Source organism: Bombus pyrosoma, linkage group LG16 (genome assembly GCF_014825855.1).
Source record: "Bombus pyrosoma isolate SC7728 linkage group LG16, ASM1482585v1, whole genome shotgun sequence".
Taxonomy (NCBI): Eukaryota; Metazoa; Arthropoda; class Insecta; order Hymenoptera; family Apidae; genus Bombus; species Bombus pyrosoma.
This window is the reverse complement of record NC_057785.1, coordinates 4,990,620-5,008,477: the sequence shown is the minus strand read 5'-3', so window position 1 is coordinate 5,008,477 and position 17,858 is coordinate 4,990,620. Positions and strand designations below refer to the sequence as shown.

General features: G+C 35.3%; 1 protein-coding gene across 4 annotated transcripts; it reads left to right on the top strand.

The window, feature by feature from the left end:
* The first annotated feature begins 98 nt into the window (after window positions 1-98).
* LOC122576766 (protein twist) lies at window positions 99-17,701 on the top strand. Of its 4 annotated transcripts, none has more exons than XM_043747523.1 (3): window positions 99-4,606; window positions 6,717-6,882; window positions 15,641-17,701. In XM_043747523.1, the coding sequence occupies exons 1-2, from the start codon at window positions 3,754-3,756 to the stop codon at window positions 6,851-6,853; spliced, it is 990 nt and encodes a 329-aa protein (XP_043603458.1). In that variant the 5' UTR covers window positions 99-3,753; the 3' UTR covers window positions 6,854-6,882; window positions 15,641-17,701. The 4 variants fall into 4 exon arrangements, with proteins under 4 accessions (XP_043603458.1, XP_043603459.1, XP_043603457.1 ...); XM_043747524.1 differs by lacking the exon at window positions 15,641-17,701 and having other exon boundaries at window positions 99-1,370; window positions 1,459-4,606; window positions 6,717-11,204; XM_043747522.1 differs by lacking the exon at window positions 15,641-17,701 and having other exon boundaries at window positions 6,717-11,204.
* Window positions 17,702-17,858: the final 157 nt, after the last annotated feature.

The following is a 17,858-nucleotide window of genomic DNA, read 5'->3' as shown; positions in this document are numbered from 1 at the left end:
CGTATATATACAGAAAATTATAATCGTCTTTTTTGAAGGGGTAGAAAAAGATGAAGAAAACAAAGAAGAATATATATCAATTTGTTTTACTTGTTTCGACGAAAGCATGAGCAAGGAAGGAAGCTATAAAACGTAGTCGTTGGCAGAAAAAGGAGCCTCTGAAGACTCTTAACCTGCAGCAGTGCACGACGAGGCACACATTCGCATGTGCACCGATTAAATGCGCCCCAGTACGCGCAATTAAGCCCGCGTTAATATCGTGAAACGGTGCGTGCGGCAGGAACGCGCGCACGTGTACAACCCCTTGTGTGTTGCATAGATGGACTCTCCTCCAGGAGACCCTGAATAACGATGCTCATTTAATTTCGTCTCCTACAAATTTTTAAAGCATCTTTTACTACGTTGCGAAACGTTTAATCTCATTTCTAAATAATAAAAAAGCTTTTAAGAAGAAGAAACATACAGAAATAATAAAGATACCTTAATGTCTTACAATGTTATGTGACTCAAATTCATATTAATTTTTCCGCCTGTCCCCAAATATTTAAAATATATTTTAATCCTTTTATTTTATTTTAGATGGCAAAAATTCAAGTTCTAGATTAATCTTCTTTAGTTTTCTGAAGTTAGGAACGTTTTGAACAATCTAATATTACTAAGCCTGAATATTCAATGGAGCCACATTTGACGCCTATTAAATGTTTATGACGATGGCTGTTTATGCTGACTACTAATGCGGACTACTTCCGTACCAAATATGTGTTCACAATAAATATCTCGTGATTTCTATATGCATCTTCAGATTGATCTCATTTTGCCAATATAATCGCCAGTCGTGTCTCTTTATAGCGATAATGAAACTTTAAAATGTTTTATATAACACACATAATAGGTGTGTACATAAATATTTTCTATGATAAGTAATAATTCATACTTTCACGAGGCACTGTATGTATAAGCATAGAACTGTCAAAAAATCAGGTCGATTCGTGGCCAAACCCCTCGAGGTTTTCAGCTGCAAGGGAAGGCTAGAGGGGTCAGGAAAACGCAGCGAGTTATTCGACTTTGATCAGCAACGAGTATTATTTTGGTGTTTGGCCGCGTTATTTATCGGCCTCTTTATTGGCGATCTGATTTTCAGTTGGCCACGAGCCAGGATCCGGGATTTTCTGCTTGGTCGTTTCGCTTCCCAGAAGTGAACGGGAGAGACGATGAAGCCGCGCTAATGTCTTCACTTTCGATAAACGTGTTCCGACGTTGACGACAAACCCAGACGCTTGCTCTGAGACTTCCTCAAACGTTCGAAAGTCTCTCTATGGATTGCTACCTTTGGTTAACACCTATTAATGACGACATGGAAGTATTTTAATGTAATAGTGCTTACTCTTTGAGGTTATGTTCTTGCAAGATGAGAATGAGATGAGAATTCCATTTTGAAATGAGAATTTTTGTTATTAGTTGTGAAAGATTGTAATGGAGGAAGAAATTGATAATAAACCTACAAATTAAGTCTACAGAGCCAATACGTACGTTTCATTGAAAATGGATTTTCATGTACTTTTCATTGTAATACGTGTAACAGTTTATGGGAAAATTCTATTCCAAAAATGTATGGAAAATTTCTGATTTTTGTTGATGCTAGATCTTATTCATCGCTATATGTAAAAAGAAACAGTAAACAGATGAATAACATATTAGAGAAAATACATTGAGAAAACAAAATTTTCGAACTTAGAAGAAAATTACATGAACTGATTGTTACAGAGACTTAGATTGATATTTAAATTAAACATAACAAAAAGACTATATACTTTACTTATATGTAAAACATTAACCGAAACAACGTACAACGAGAAATATACGAATCATAGAAGAAATTTAGCACGGTAAAAAGTTTGAAATTAGCGTAAGCAGATTTTCCTGATTAAGGAGGAATCTAGAGATTCATTTGGCTTAGTCGCCACCCCCACAACTAAATTTTACGCAGGCGTGGCTGGACGGGGAATGGTAAATCACGGCACCGGGTAGGAAAACCGTGGAACCCGTGGAAGCTCGAAACGCGGAATTTATAGACACCTTCAAAAGAGCTTTCGTCCGTCACAACAAACACGTCTCGGCAATCCAGCTTGGTCATCCATCACCCAACCTCGCCACGCTGGAGTTGTGCTCTTCCACGCGTGATTTTCAATCGCTCCACGCCTGATGCATTAATTTCAATCCGCGAAAACACACCAATCTCAGTCTACCCTCGATTAAAACGTCTGCGAACCTAGGCGCCGATACTTGATGCCTCGAGTTACACCATTGTTGCTTGAGAAGATTTATGGTGCCCTGGTTTATGTATGTATGCAAGTGGTAGAGCATGGAGGAGTATATATTCAGGCAGTTTCCAGGATAAAACGAATCTAAAAAGATATATGAAACAGATTAGTAGACGTACATTGATATTTTAGGGGTGGTTTATAATTAGACTGATCAGGATAATTAAACCTAATAAGGATTAAATAGAGAGATAATAAAAGAAGCAAATTGGGAGAATATAATTGTAAAAAATGCTGACTATGGACGCTACAATTGAAAATGGATGAGATGAATTAGTAGAGATGAGTCGATATTGTATGATAGTTTATTATCATGTAGTTATAATTAAATGAGCATCAATAAATGATTTATGTATGGCGTTAAAAAAAATGGATCCGTAGAAAGATTCATACTGGAAGAAAGAAACGCTATCATAATGATAAGTAACGAAAGGAAGCCGAAGAATCGCGCGTTTTCGCGCCAAGTGAATGCAAAGTTTCGCACATCGGAGCGTGTTCCTGGCTATCCCCCGCTTTATTCTCACTGGCTCCTCACGATATAAATATTCAACATGGGTCGTCCCTCAAGCCTTCTATCCTTCTCCATCATATCTCCCTTTCCTCTCCTTCTCCCTACTCGCAGCCTACCATCTCTCTCGCACATATCATCCAGCCAACTTGTACTCTCTCTTTCTAGCCTCTCCACTCTTGCAGATCAAGATCACCGAGGCAACACAGAGAGATCATCAATCATTCCGCATAAAACTTTATAAAATCTCCATCAACAAGATCTGAAAACCAAATACTCAGATGAAACAAACCTCCAAGTAGCATATCTCACAAATACAAAATTATACTCTCATGCACTCGAATCTCTTCTTTATCCAAAAAGCGAAGAGACTTCATTACAAAAAAAAAGATAAGTCAGGGGAACTAAATGGAAAAAAAATATAAATCGTCTGAAAGTGTCCAAATTCCACTTTCACCCATCTCATCTCTCCCCTCCCGGGTCTGCCTACCTCTTTGATAATGGCTACAACTTTGTAGATGCCCGATCGCGTTCTCCAACCTCCCAAACGCCCTTTCAGTGCATCTTTTTCTTTCCAACAGAGGAATCTCGTGGGTGGGGACTGATGGACGCGACGGATAAAAGAAACCGTCCCAGAATGAGGGAGGGATTAGGTTAGGAAGACAGAGGGGCCAGGTAGGGGAGCAATCCGCGGTGAAGGGTAGGGGTACGGTTCTATAGCCGGAGGCGGGGTTCCTGGTTGACATGAAGAGGCAGTCCGAGAGGGCCGGTTCCTTCAGACGACTCTGAACTTTGGAGCAGAGACGTATGTTTATTGAGAACCAGAGCCACCAGTTGTTTTACCCCGTGTACAGTTATATAGTATCCTTTACAGTGTAAATAGTGGTGATTAGTTGTAAAATAGTTGCGAAGTGGATTTGAAATATGCAGCCAGTGAGTCTCCAGGCGCAGAGGATCCAAGGACTTTATCTTCTGGAGAACAACGACAGCTCTGGTATTCCGCATAGCGCTGACAGCTCTGCTAGCAATTCTCCTCATCATTACGAGAGGTTTTCCCCTTCAAAGCATTTGATGGATCTCAGTAGCCCTCCGGAACACAGGGATGATGAGGAGCTTGCATATCAAGCCCATCATCATCTTCATCATCACCACCACCAAGTGGTCTATCAAGAACCTACTTACTTGATGTATGAAAACTCTGACGAGAAAAGGTACCAGGAACATCCCAATGGCAAGATCCTGAGGGAGCTTCAGGCCGACTATGACAGACGTCCCCATGATAATTCTCCAGGATTCTTATCAGACCATAGCAGAGATCATGAACAAAGTCTTTATTTGACACCATCGCCACAGATGTACTCCTCCGGAGGTGAAGAGATGGCACCTAGGCAAGCACAACAGGGTTACCATCACATGGAGGTGGTTGAATATAAGCCTGATATAGAGCAGAGGTGCAAGCAGCCAGAGAAGAAAAATTATGGAAGAAAAAGAAAGTCTTGCAGTAGTGAAAACAGTGCTGCCACGACGAAGAATATTAGAAGAAAGAGTGGAACTTCTGAAGAAATACACATTCAGAGAGTGATGGCAAATGTGAGGGAAAGACAGAGGACTCAGAGTTTGAACGAGGCGTTTGCTGCGCTCAGAAAAATCATACCCACGTTGCCCAGTGACAAGTTAAGCAAGATTCAAACGCTAAAACTGGCTACTAGGTATATCGACTTCCTGTTCCAGGTGTTGCACTGCAACACGGAAAACACCGATAGCAGCGAGGATGGTGGTGAGTCTTCCGGTGGAGTTTTAGTTCGCATTCCTTCAATTTATGTATGTATTTTGAAAGCAATTGAAAGTATGTAATCAGTATCGCTTTGTTCTTTTTATTTAAAACTCTTTGATTCTAACATTGAAACTCAGATATTGAAATAAGTAGAATTTTGGAATCTTTGGAGCTGAGATCTTAATAATCTGGCCCAATATAAAAAATTTGTTTTTTAAATAAATTAAACAATTAAAAGTTAACAAATTACTAAGAATATAGTAATATAACAATTTGATAATAAATTTGCATCGAATTTTTCAATTTTAATATTCTCTCAAACATATTCAATTTTTATGTGAAAATAAATATGGACTCATTTCTTCTACTTGAGCGCTTCAGTTCCGATACAAAAACATTGTTATCAAGATGAATGGTGCATTACACGTCTCTAAACATATCCGAATATCGAAGTAGCAATGCTTGATAGCAAGTAGCAAAGTCTCCGTCGGTACCTTTCTTCAGCCAAGTAGCACATGTTTACAGAAACTAGCTCGCGTTTGTTTAAAGTAGCCCCGTAATTAAACAGGCCCCCATGAAGAAGTGGTCCTCCGATTCGAATGTCAGAAACCATGTTAAGTAGTTGTGTCATTTCTAGAGCTTAGTCCTTCAGGTAAACATCTTTCCTCACTCGACTCGGTTTGTCATCAGCCAAACAATGTTTATAAATTGATAGGTGAGCAAACAGGGGATGTTTCTATGAAGCTTCTGGTAGCTGCATTTGTTTACATGAAACAATTTTTATCTCTTCTTCTTTGTCCAGGTTACTTAGTTTCCTAGTTCATGTTTAGCATGTTGCTGGATCTTTAGTATTATCTTGGATAAAGATGAGAATTGAGAAGTTTCTGATAGAACATAGAAGAAATTATTATAACATGGTTTCTAAGGATAAATTAAGCTTCTGTCGTTGTTCAGTTAACAGAAATTGAGATCTGTGATGGAACCTAAAAAAAGTTTTATAGTAAATTAGATTATTCTTAGAATAGCTTATTATTAAAAGTGAATATTTAAGGTTTTCAAAGATAGATAAACCTGTCTTATTGTTCAAACTGACTGATCTCTTATCCTAATGTCATCATTAATTTATACATCCATAGTCTTCTTAAACAAAAGTGAAAATAAAGTTGCCAATTTTTTGGTACCTCACTCTAGCATAAAATTAAAGTCTTTATGAGATTTATGATGGTTTCTCGGAGCAAAAAAAGCTTCTGTCGATATCGTAGCAAGGGGGGAACGTGTCTTCATTAGTTTTTTTTCATCCCAGTATCTTAGCCAGGATTGACAGAGTACAAGGCGACCTAGTGCAAACCAAATGGCGACGATATACCATAACTTCAGGTGACTAAAGATATCGAGACACGCTAACTATCCCGAAGACGACGATTGGTCCGTTTTCAGCGCACCAACCGCGAATACCGCTCTTCCATGTTTCTTTTTCACTTTGCTTAACTGATATCTCATGACGTTTCTCCCTTCGTCTCGACGTGCATTCTTTTTACTTGCTTGCGCCGGAACTTGGATCCTTCAGCTCTCATTCTTTTACTTTTCATCCCAATGTATAGAGGCAAGCTTTGAAATTTTTAGTATTTCCTGTTACAATATTTGGAGTTTCAATAATATCGAGAATTCTTCTTGGGATTGTAAGCTACTAGAATATTGACCTTTGGAATTTCAATTTTCATTATTCTCAACTATGCGATTTTTAACTTTCACAATTGTGAGTTTTGAGATCTCAAATTTTAGAATTGTAAGCTTTAAGATACCAAACTTTTACAATTTTTACCTTTGAAATTTTAAGTTTTTACAATTCTGAGCTTTGGGGTTCCAAGTTTTTGCAATCCTAAGCTTTAGAACTCTAAACTTTTTTTAACAATTCTAAACTTTTGAGCCTAAATTTTGTCATTCTTATCCTTGCGATTCCATATTTCTGGGATTTCGAAAATTGCAATTCGGGAGTCTGAACTTTCGACATTTCTCGTTCCAATACTCGGAATTTCATTCCTTACAGTATACACCGGCCCAAGGATGAAGTCCGGAGGGAATTAATCAAGCTCGATTTCCTGTCTTCTTCCAGGCGAAAGAAATCCAAGAAGCGCTGTCCTAGCTGCCAGAGAAATAACTTCGTCGTCGTGCAGTTACATGGCCCACGAGAAACTCTCGTACGCTTTTAGCGTTTGGAGAATGGAAGATGACTGGAATTCGAATGTCTAGAGAAGTCTCTCTGTGTCACGCTCAACAAGGTAAAAGTTACTTAAAACCCTTAATCAACGCTCGGACGCTGTGTAAATACTTCCATAAACCTCAGGACACAGAGCTTCGAAAAGGCTCGACGATTATTTAATCCCATGCCGTACAATTTCCACGAAGTTCAAAATAGCATGTGGTAAACAACAACAATGTTCGAAATTATGCAAATCGCATATTCGCCTCTGATGTGTAAATGCATATGTAAGATACAACTAATTTTCGTTTGCAAAATGTTTGATAAATAGTTACTACCAATTGAGCATTGAACAAGAAAGATTTATTATCTTGAAATAAATAATAAATCAATAACATCAATGTACTACGTCTCTCATACGTGTTATTTATGTTTGGCCTGATCGACGTACCACGTCTCTCGCACATGTTGTTTATGTTTAGCCCAATCAACATACCACGTCTCTCGCACGATATTGTAGGTTAAGGAGTATAACATATTTTCGCAAAAAGGTGGAAATTACGCAAGTTCATTATAAAGTCAATTGTGGACTTCTTATTTTCGCTGGCACGAAAATAACGACATTACGACTGACCAGAAGAAAATATAATCTGATGGTTTGATGAGATTAATTGTACACCGCGAATACTTGTATCTATAGGAAATTTGAATATGCAAAAATATACAGGATGCACATACCGTGCAAGAATATATAAAATATCCATTGCCAAAGAAGAGTTTGTCATATTTAGTTTCTACATCTTTGGTTGTATCTATACAAATTTAAATTTCCGTGGACATCCAATCTAGTCTACCAATTAACATCTTTAAGATCAAAAATAGTATTTCTCACTTCTTATATTGCTATTAAGTGATATATACTATATTCTAAAGCAATCTATCTGGAAAAACCAAAGATTTGATGGTGAAGAAATGCTGTCACACTTGCTGGCCGTTGTACATAAATAATTAACAGCAATTATTCGTGGTTGAAGGCCAGTGACGTGCTTTATTGACCGCTCTTTGAAATATAATCGCGACAGTCGACTTTACGCCGCTATAGATCAACGGTTAGATCTATACGATATAATGTAAGCCAATAATTTACGCCTCCACGTCGCTCTATTAACAGTGGAGTGGCTTTGGCCGGCTAGCCAATTCCTCCGCAATTTCTGTACCGTGTGAAAGCGTATGGAGCATCTTATTAACTGATGTCTTCTCTGTTCCGTCAATGTGATGAGGTATCGTCCAAGATCATCGTTTTGGTTACGTCGGTGATCTTAGAATTTGGTTAGGAGAATTTATTAATTTTAACGAATCTAAATGTCGGAAATGGTGAGAAATGATCTTATAGTTACATTAGTATCCTCGATTAGTTAATTGATGCTTTTGGTATCTGCAATTGCACAAATTGCATCTGTAAAAGTGAACATTTATAAATTTTAATGAATCCAATTATTGGAAATACTTAATTAATTTATTTGAATATTTATGCTATGTATTACTGTGATAAATGAATTTATCAAAGAAGATATAGTCGAAGTGGATGCTTTTTGAGATGTTTGCCTACAAACATTAGGAGGGAGGGCTACGTACAATGAAGTCATTCAATGGTCGATTATTGCCGAGATTCCCGAAATGATTTTCTCTTGCCACTTTCATTACCTCTCGAAACGCTAGCCAGTCCATTAGGGTGAATTTATGATTCTGGAGGCTTCTGCTACTGAATGAAAAGTCAGCTACATCGCGTGCTCTGCAATTGCCAACTAGAGAAACAGCACAGTGTGAATATAAAATTTCTATTCTAAACAAATATTGCCGATTCTTTTTTAATTTCTACTACGATTTTTAGTAATTTGTACAAATTCATACCAATGTAAATTTCCACAATAGTCTCATCAACAATAAGGAGAAAACTTATGGCATTTATAATGCATTTTTCTAACATTTTAATTTTAACACAGAATTTCTACCAATTCGTATAAATAATTTTTAAATTGCAAATTTCATTAAAATTATATACATACATCAGAGTAATTTCAAAATGATACAATAAACACCATCAGGAATTCCCTGAACTCGTCCGATTTTCCTTTCCCAGATTCACGATAGACAGTAGCGTCATTGCTACAATTTTACGAGTTTTTTTTACGAGTCTCGATGATCGTGGCAGGCTAACGTCTCGACGTTGTGGAAACAAGCTCTAACTGCTCCGACGGGTAGATGAAACTTAAACAAAACAACCGGCAGAGAAGCATTAACGAGCATTTTGGCGCCGATAGGTCGGTCAGAATCTCATACATTTCTTCTTCTTTTTCTTCATCATTCTCTTTTATTCCAAAGAAGAGAACAATTTTTGGTCAGATATGTATCATACAGTTAGAATGGAAGTTCTGTTGAGCTTTGTTTCTGAGCTTCTACGTGAAACGTTTCGAAAGCAAACAGTTATTTTAAACCAAGAAGGCAAGAAGGAAAAGTTAAGCCCGCGTTTGACTTGGTTAACGAAGACACGCTACGTTAAATCCGCCAGCGTCTTTATTGCCGCACTGAATCTTCGTGAAAAAAAGCCTGACTCTCCAAACGAGGTGCCATCAGTGTCCCCCTTGAGAAGCTGTCAGAATGCTATTCTCCTTTCTTCTTTCCTTCTTTTTTCCTCGTTGAAAGGCCATACTAGTTTTGGGAGATGTTTTATGAAAAAAAAATTTTTTTTAAGATTTTTCTTAAAGATTGTTACTTTCTTTATTCTGTATTATTATATCTTTTCAAATATCTATTAAGATTTTGATTTATTGGTGTTATTGATTATTAAGAAATTTAAATGAGATGACAAGTATATCACTAAATTTCAAGATCCATATTTGGTAATGAAGAATATAGTATAATATCTTTCTCTTTGTAAAAAGGTCCAGAGTAAGTGATCCAGAATCCAAACATAAAATTTTGTTTTATTCGCAATTAATCAAGAAGTTAGCTTTTCTTCACAATTCAAAAAAATCTTTTTCTAGAGTCTTCATTTACTAAAAAGATTTAGTAACTGTGTATTCCTTTTCAATTATTTATCAATAATAAAATTAGTCACCAAAACTGTCATCTGAGCACAATTTGTCCATTTCTTCTGGGCTCAATACTCAATATCTGAAAAATGATAAATTATTAATTGAAATTTTTGACAGCGGGTGTAACAACTTACTCTTCCATTAATTTGTTTGTTAGTTCAACTGAAGTTGAATTTTCATAAATATTGAATGTTATATCCTGTGTTCATTCAGGTGTGCACAATGTTAATACCTCAGATCTGAAAACAATATACATCGCGCAAATATGTACAATTACAAATTATGGGTGATTGTGTCAGAGTTTTATACTGTTGTTATTTAGTTTTCAAGTGGGCTAAGTGATAGAACCAAAGATGGATTATATATGCGTAATTAAAGTAAGTGGTATTAAACTACTCAATAGAATTTTGAAAATAAAAATTATTTTAGACATATATGTAAAGTAACCTCGAGCAAGTTTATTTATAAAATCTATAATTATGCAGAAACTTTTGCTGCAAGAGATAGTGCCATTTTATTACTAAATAACCAATGCTAGTTTTTAGTAATTTACAATGTAAAACTCGAGATTGCTAATGTTTTCCACTTCTGTATAAAATCCTTCACATAAATTGTACCTTCTATGATAGTAAACTCTTTAATTATAAGCTTTCAAGAACATCTCGATTGCCTTGGACATACAGCTAAAACAACCAAAGAGACTGTAATATTTATAAAGTGCATGTATATTTTCTTACAAGTTCACTTTTAACTTCACTATCATAAGTGGCCGCAACTCACTATAATTTATTCCTCATAGAATTATCGCCAAATAATGTTGTAAATACTGTAAATATTCGAAACTTACTAAAGTTTAGAATTTTTTTCTAACTTAGATTGAAGAAAAAATTCCTTCGAAAAATTTTTTCTCATACATATATATAATATATTTATATTATCAGAAATTATAAATTAAAATCCTCGGTGGAGATCCTCAGTTTAAGTCAGATAAATCTTTTTCTTCCAAGATTAATATTTTCTTTAAAATTATTCTAGATTTGTTGACTTATACCGATTGGTCTTTTTAATTATACAGATAGATACACTCCACTGGGATATTTTTATATAATTTTCGATATATTTTTATTGAGAACTAATATAACTTCACAAAAATGTTTCCTATATGTGAACACTTGGATTTCCATTCCTTAAAACGATGCCAAAGTGCATTTTTTAATACTATCAGCGTGTCTTGCACGACTTTCTAATGTACAGTATTTTTATATCTATTGCGAGAATTGCAATAAAATTGACTTGAATATATAAATCTCTCTTGTACCTTGATAATCCCTTTACCTATCTTTCTCAATTTCTCAATTCACAAATTTAATATATCAATGAAAAATGAAAATAATTTCTTAAATTACAGAGTATTGCTCAAATACTTAATTCGATATACTAGTGTATATCACATATTAAAAAATTATATTAATTATTATACTACAAACTATACATACATTATACTACAAAAAATATTTATGTTAAGACATTGACCAAGAAGATTCCGAACTTTTACAACTCTAAATTTTGGAATTCTACACTTTTGCAATTCCAATCTCCGATAATTGGAAGAATCTTAGAAATTCGCAGGATAATTCCAAGTATTTACAGAAATACTCCAAGTATTAAAATTTGACATATGCTTTCACGCTCAGTACCCACATCAGAGTTCCAACAACGCCGGAAGCTCTATCGCGGAAGCGGACGACGCTCAAAGTGCGGGGATAGTCGCGTAATGCTCAGCTGACGTCACGAAAACTCGTAACGAGTTCAGACGCGAAATGTATGGATATTCCCAGATCGTAAATTCAAAGAAGCATCGTGGAAAGACGAGGAACGACAGTCGAAGCGGAGTAGAGACGAAATAGCATCGGAGGAGAGCCGATAAATAATTTACCAAACGTCAGCCGATGGCAGGCTTAATGGATTAGACGAGCCAGTGCAAATATTATTGCAAGGAAACGGCAACTAGCGACGCCCAGTTTGTCCGATTGGCTAAAAACGATGTCAACCGCCAGTCTTTTGGCCAATCAACATACACCGGATGTTCGTTTCGATCTTTTCGACATGTTATTCCCTCCACTATTTCTCTTCCATATTAGAAGGACACGCAGTCTTACTTCTTCTAACGGAATGTTCAATTCAATTCCTTATGTTTATTTCATTCTGATTTATAGTGTTGAATTAAGGGGGGATTTTTAATAAATTTTGAATAATCGTGTTGTATGAATAGATTAAAATTCGAGGACAGAGGTCTACCTGAATGTGGTACCTAGTTTAATGCTTCCGTTGAGAAAATAGATCTTTTCCAGCCATTTGCATAATAATTTCCTAACTGATCTGATACTCACTAGTCTTTACTGTTTCCCTTCCATGTTAGGATATTTTACTTCTTCTGGCGAAATTTTCAATTCAATTCCTGATGTTTGTTTCATTTTCACCTATAATGTTCAACTGAGAGAAAATTTGAAATAAATTTTGAATAATGGTGTGTGTAAATAGTTTAAGACTTTAAAGGTAGGAGTTCAGTTCAATACATTACCTGATTCAATGTTCCTTTCGGGAGAATAAACTTCTTCGATGATTTTATACCATAAGTTACCAATTGCATTGATATGTACCGAGTTCTAAATTATAAATTTCTATCGCACAAACCGATTTTGCAATTACGCATCAAATAGGACAGTCAGTAGCTTATAGTTTATAAAATCCACTTGTACAATGTTGATTGTTTTGGTTACCAACCTTATTACTACTGAATTAGGTTAATAATATTAATTCAATTGTGCAAAGGGATTTCGAAGCCGCGAAGATAGATATGTATTACAAGACCAAGAAAGATCTTTTCTTAGGAGGGAGAAAAGAGTAGCTGCTATCTCTTCACTTTTCTCTTTTCAAAACGCAGTCGTCAGTGAATTGGAAGCGTACTTGTGATCGTAAAGCAGCCGACCGGTAGCTGGAAGACCTGTCACATTCTCCCATGGTGATCCCAGAAATCTGAGAAACCACCTAACCTAAACATAGCGACCCACCACGCTTCACCGGTTTATTTACGAACGCGAGAACTCGATGGAAATCCTGCCATCGGCGTCCGTGACTGTACTATGTTTTTCTACTTCATTTTCTTCTTCTGTTTCTCCTTCTCCGTTTCGTGGATAGAAGACTTTTTAATTTAATACATTGATAATGTTATATATATTGATTGATGAAGAGAATCGCTCAAAAATTATAGTATCAGATAAGATTTATCTGCAAAAAAGTATTTAGAATAAGTTTCAAGGTAAGATTCATGTGAAGATAATATCTAGTCATTACATAATAAGATAACTTTTCCATATAAGTATAAATATTTTCCAATAAGTCAGTAATCAATAAATTTCCAATAAATCAATAAGTTTACCATAAGTTTCCTAATTTTGAAACTCTAATGTTTCACCCAGTATCTAACAATTTCTCGTCTTGTCCAAAAATCAGCACAAGATAGATATATACTTGAAACGAAGAACGTTTGGAAGCTGACAAGGTGGACGGTGGAGTAGGCAGATAGAGGCTATGCAGGGGCTAGATACGGTGGAAAGGTTAAACATCTGTTCTCTGTCTTTTCCTACTAAATCACCGCAATTTCTGTCACTCCTTTCGTTTTCCCCCAGGATGATGAATCGTCCGTCGTTAGTGCCAAGTACGACTACCACCTCCTCCACCCTCCTCACTCGCACACCATGTATATATATCTGTATGGGGGCGATCCAATGGCACGGTGCTCCGTTTTACGCGGCCAGTAAACCGTTTTGCGACGGGCTGCGCCACTCCAATGGGACGTAGGTAAATACACCGGCAAAGGAACCACCCTGCTGGTTATACTTCGTCGCAGGCACATGTCGATAAAAATAGAAACCGGCGAAATTTTCATCCATTCTCTAACTGAACCTTCAATAACACAACGCTACTTAAAAGTTGCATATCCATGTACCATCGGGCAGACTGAAAATCATAGTAGTATAAGTCAAGGTTTTAAGATTTTCAATTTAGTTAGGTGTTTTCAATCTTACAAGTGTCGTAATTAATTAAATTATAACTTGTCTACTATGATCCGTATGTACGCTTTTGAATAAGTGAATATTCATGTAAATTTAAATTTTTATAAGCACCCATAACTGAAGAGATAGTTGTATACTTTAAATATTTTATATAATTTTGCATGCTATGTACTGTCGATACATTTTTACATCTTCAAGTTCCTCATAAATACGCAGTCTGCTAATCAGTCATAATTTTCTTTTATAGAAAAGATTAATTTCCTCATTCGGTACCTTTCATAATCTATAAAAACAGAAATCTAATTAGTTCTCAATCTGATTTTCTTAATAATATCTTACTAATACTTATTTATTAAGACATTAACGATACCTTTTGACCAAAGAAGCATTTCAGTTTGGACGGAAAAAGTATTACAGGAAACGGTCCCAGCTGAAAACCAGAGGCGGGGTAACTTAATAAAAGGCGCGTTCTCTAAACGGGAACATCGACATACATAATTCGGTAGCCGATTCAGTCAAGCTTTCCTGTGGCAGTCTCGAGGAACACAAATACCAGTGGCAACTAATTAAGCCGCGTAATGAGCTCGTTCCCGCCAGTTAATTATTTTCGAAATCGTTTTTTCGACTGCTGAGGAAATGGATACCAGGAACGGTTTCCTTGAACTGTTCCTAATCGACTCACGACCTTCTAAATCACACTGCTGCATTTTGTACCAATTTATACAAAATGACCCTCTGAAGGATTGTTAACTGCATGCTTCCTTCTGATATAGTGTAATTAATAAATATTTGACATCTTTTTTACAAAATTGTGAACAGAACTGTTAATAAACATGAAAAGAATTATTTTCTCAGTATAATCATAGCTTGTGGTTAAAGTATTTTAACTGCAAATATTCTTGTGAAAAAAAAGTACAGTAATATCTAGTTACAAATTTGAAAGTTTAGTAAACTTAGATTAAATCCGAGAACATAGAATCATTCTTTGTATGTAACTTAAGTCTAATCTAAATGTTAGCTGTACAAATGAATAATCCAAATTTACCAGAGAAATTCAAAGTTTATTTAGAAAAGAAAAATAGCGAAAATTGAATTTCGTCACGGAATAACGATGGGTCTTTATACAAGATCCAATTGTCAGGGTACTAACAAACGAGGATGTTCTGTGAAATTGCTGCGTGACGACGTTAGGCCACACACTGCTTCTATGACAAAAAGCATCATAACGAGTGTTGGTTGAAGGCTTGCAGCAGCCAACTTATTCACTAGACATTGCTCCTTCTGATTACCACCTTTCCAATCGATGTACGCCTTATCCGATATCCACTTCCGATTAGTGGATGAGATACAAAAATGGCTTGAATCTTGTCTAAAGACACAGCATTCTGCCGTGATAGAATTAATTACTTGCCTAATAGATCACTTAAAGTTAAATAACGGCCAATACTTTTTCTATTGTATTGTTTTTTAAATAAACTATGAGCCTAACTGAAAAATTTGTATTATTCATTAGTACACCTAATATTTCAATTGCAAATATAGTAATCAAGAGAAATAGAATAAAATCTAATTGCAAATTACTAAATCTAGTAAATTTAGTGATTAAATCTAAGGATATAGAATGAAATAGAGACAGGTCGTGGACATGTGCGTCTTATTTTCGCAGGATTTCAGGCGTGACCAAAGTATCCTGGCGCCTGGTTCGATGATTTACTTGCAGGAGGCGGTCTTCAGGCGAAAAGAAGTCGGGAAAGGGGATGTTGGGATCGCTAGAGAAGGAGCGTATGAACGACTTCCTTATTATTTCGTGGTTAAATAAATTGTTGTTTGCTTCTTTTGCGGCATATTTTTATAGATTAAGGTGGATCTTCGTGAAACTGGTGTACAGGAAGCTTTCGAGGCAGCTGCACTATTGTTTGAACGAAAGGAACACGGGATGCCACGAAATTTTGATTTACCACGAAGATTTCTTGAAGTCATTAAAAATCTGTGACTTTGAGCGGAAAAGAAGAAGTTAGAACATTAAAATAATATTTAACCTAGATGCATTTCAGGTATATTAGAAATTAGGAATTATTTATGTTGGAGAGTGGAAAATGTTGCGAATTACTTATATTGAAAGTTTGGAATTATTCATATTAAAAAATTAGACATTACTTACCAGTAAGATAAGTATTAGAATAAAATGGTACCCGATTACGCAAAACTAGAAAAATAAAAATACAAGATGTATGTGTTTCACTTAGAAATATGAAGTACATACACATTCAGATATTTTTAAGTAACTAGTATATATAGTTACCGAATTTATAGATAAGTAACGTTTAAAAACGCAGTAGTCAGACGCTCACAGTATTTAATGGTTATTATGACCATATACCATTTGCAATAGTATGTCGAGTGCAACAACATCAAATCTTCAAATAGAGCTATTAATTATTATCAGTTTTTAGTCAATGTGGGAACCAAACCACAATGAACATGTACCTCATATTTCCAAGTTTTTGAACACATACGTCTCTCTTCTTTGCTCTTTTAGTCTTACGTAATCGGGTGTTATTTTATTCTCATATTCATATTATTTAATCCTCTTTGATATCGTCGAAAACCTATAGTTAAATGCGCTATAATAAAAGCAATAGCCACATTCCTTTCCTAAATTCATCGATTTAGGCACATGAACTTCTTTTTTGCAATTTGTATCTCCCGCCATTTTGCTTTTTTAATATGCTGCATAGCCTACAACACTATTATGACGGGCATGAATCGATTGAGACCTGTAAAGTTAGAATTGATTAAAGTTAAGGCATTTTTAAATTACAGGAATTCGAATAAACATATATACATGCATACATATATATATAAACATATGCATATACACATATAGATACATACATTAAGACCAAACACAATACTCTCCTCCTAATGTAGTCAATAAAAATTAGAAATCTAGTAAGCTTAACTGCCAACGTTCAAAATTAAGAAACGGCGCCCAACCTAATCTCAAACTTATTTAATTTCAAAACCAAATTACTTTTCTTAAAAAAAAATAGAAAATTGGTTAAAAAATAAAGAATTGTTAGTTTAGGCATCTCTTAAATTGTTTATATTAATTATATTAATTCCTCAAATCATCATAATTCGAATATTCTTCGTTTATTATCCTAGTTGATATTCATTCATCTACGTTCGAATTCCGAGTACACGGCTCCAGAGGCAGAAATGAGTAAACGTAGAATCGGTACGAAAGTAAAAGACGGCTTCACAGGATGCATCCTTCCTCCCGACCGCACTCAAACAAGGGAGCATTGAAAGAAAATTCTAACTGTTTACCATCCCGGTAAACTGCCACTGCTCCCATTCCCTTTCTTCCTTTTCGATCGACAAACCGTTGAATGATTCTTTAAACAATTCTCGAAGATGCTACATACACATACACATATGTATGTCGATCGAATTTTAATCGTAACCCATCAGGTGTATCGATAATCGATAATACTCGATAATACTCTATAAAAATATTTAATATTATTCCAATGAACTTTATTCTAGAGGACATCAAATTTGTTATTTTTTTTTAATAACTTATGCTAATTTTTAATAATTTTCGCGCTTTAAAACATTTTTCGATTCAATTTGTCAAAAGCTATCACATTAAATTCAAAAGAAATTATAAATTCGTTGTGCCCCAAAACGAAGTTCAGCCAAATATTCTTCAAATCGTAAATCGAAGCTGTAATTAAAAATACGAAATTAAAATTAAAAAATTATTTCAAAAAGGATATTTGGATTCGAGAAATAAGATGTTATTGAATATTTGAAAACTAATAATGAAATATAAATATTTCTTTTAAATTTCTTTGGAATACTGCATCTTTCTGCGT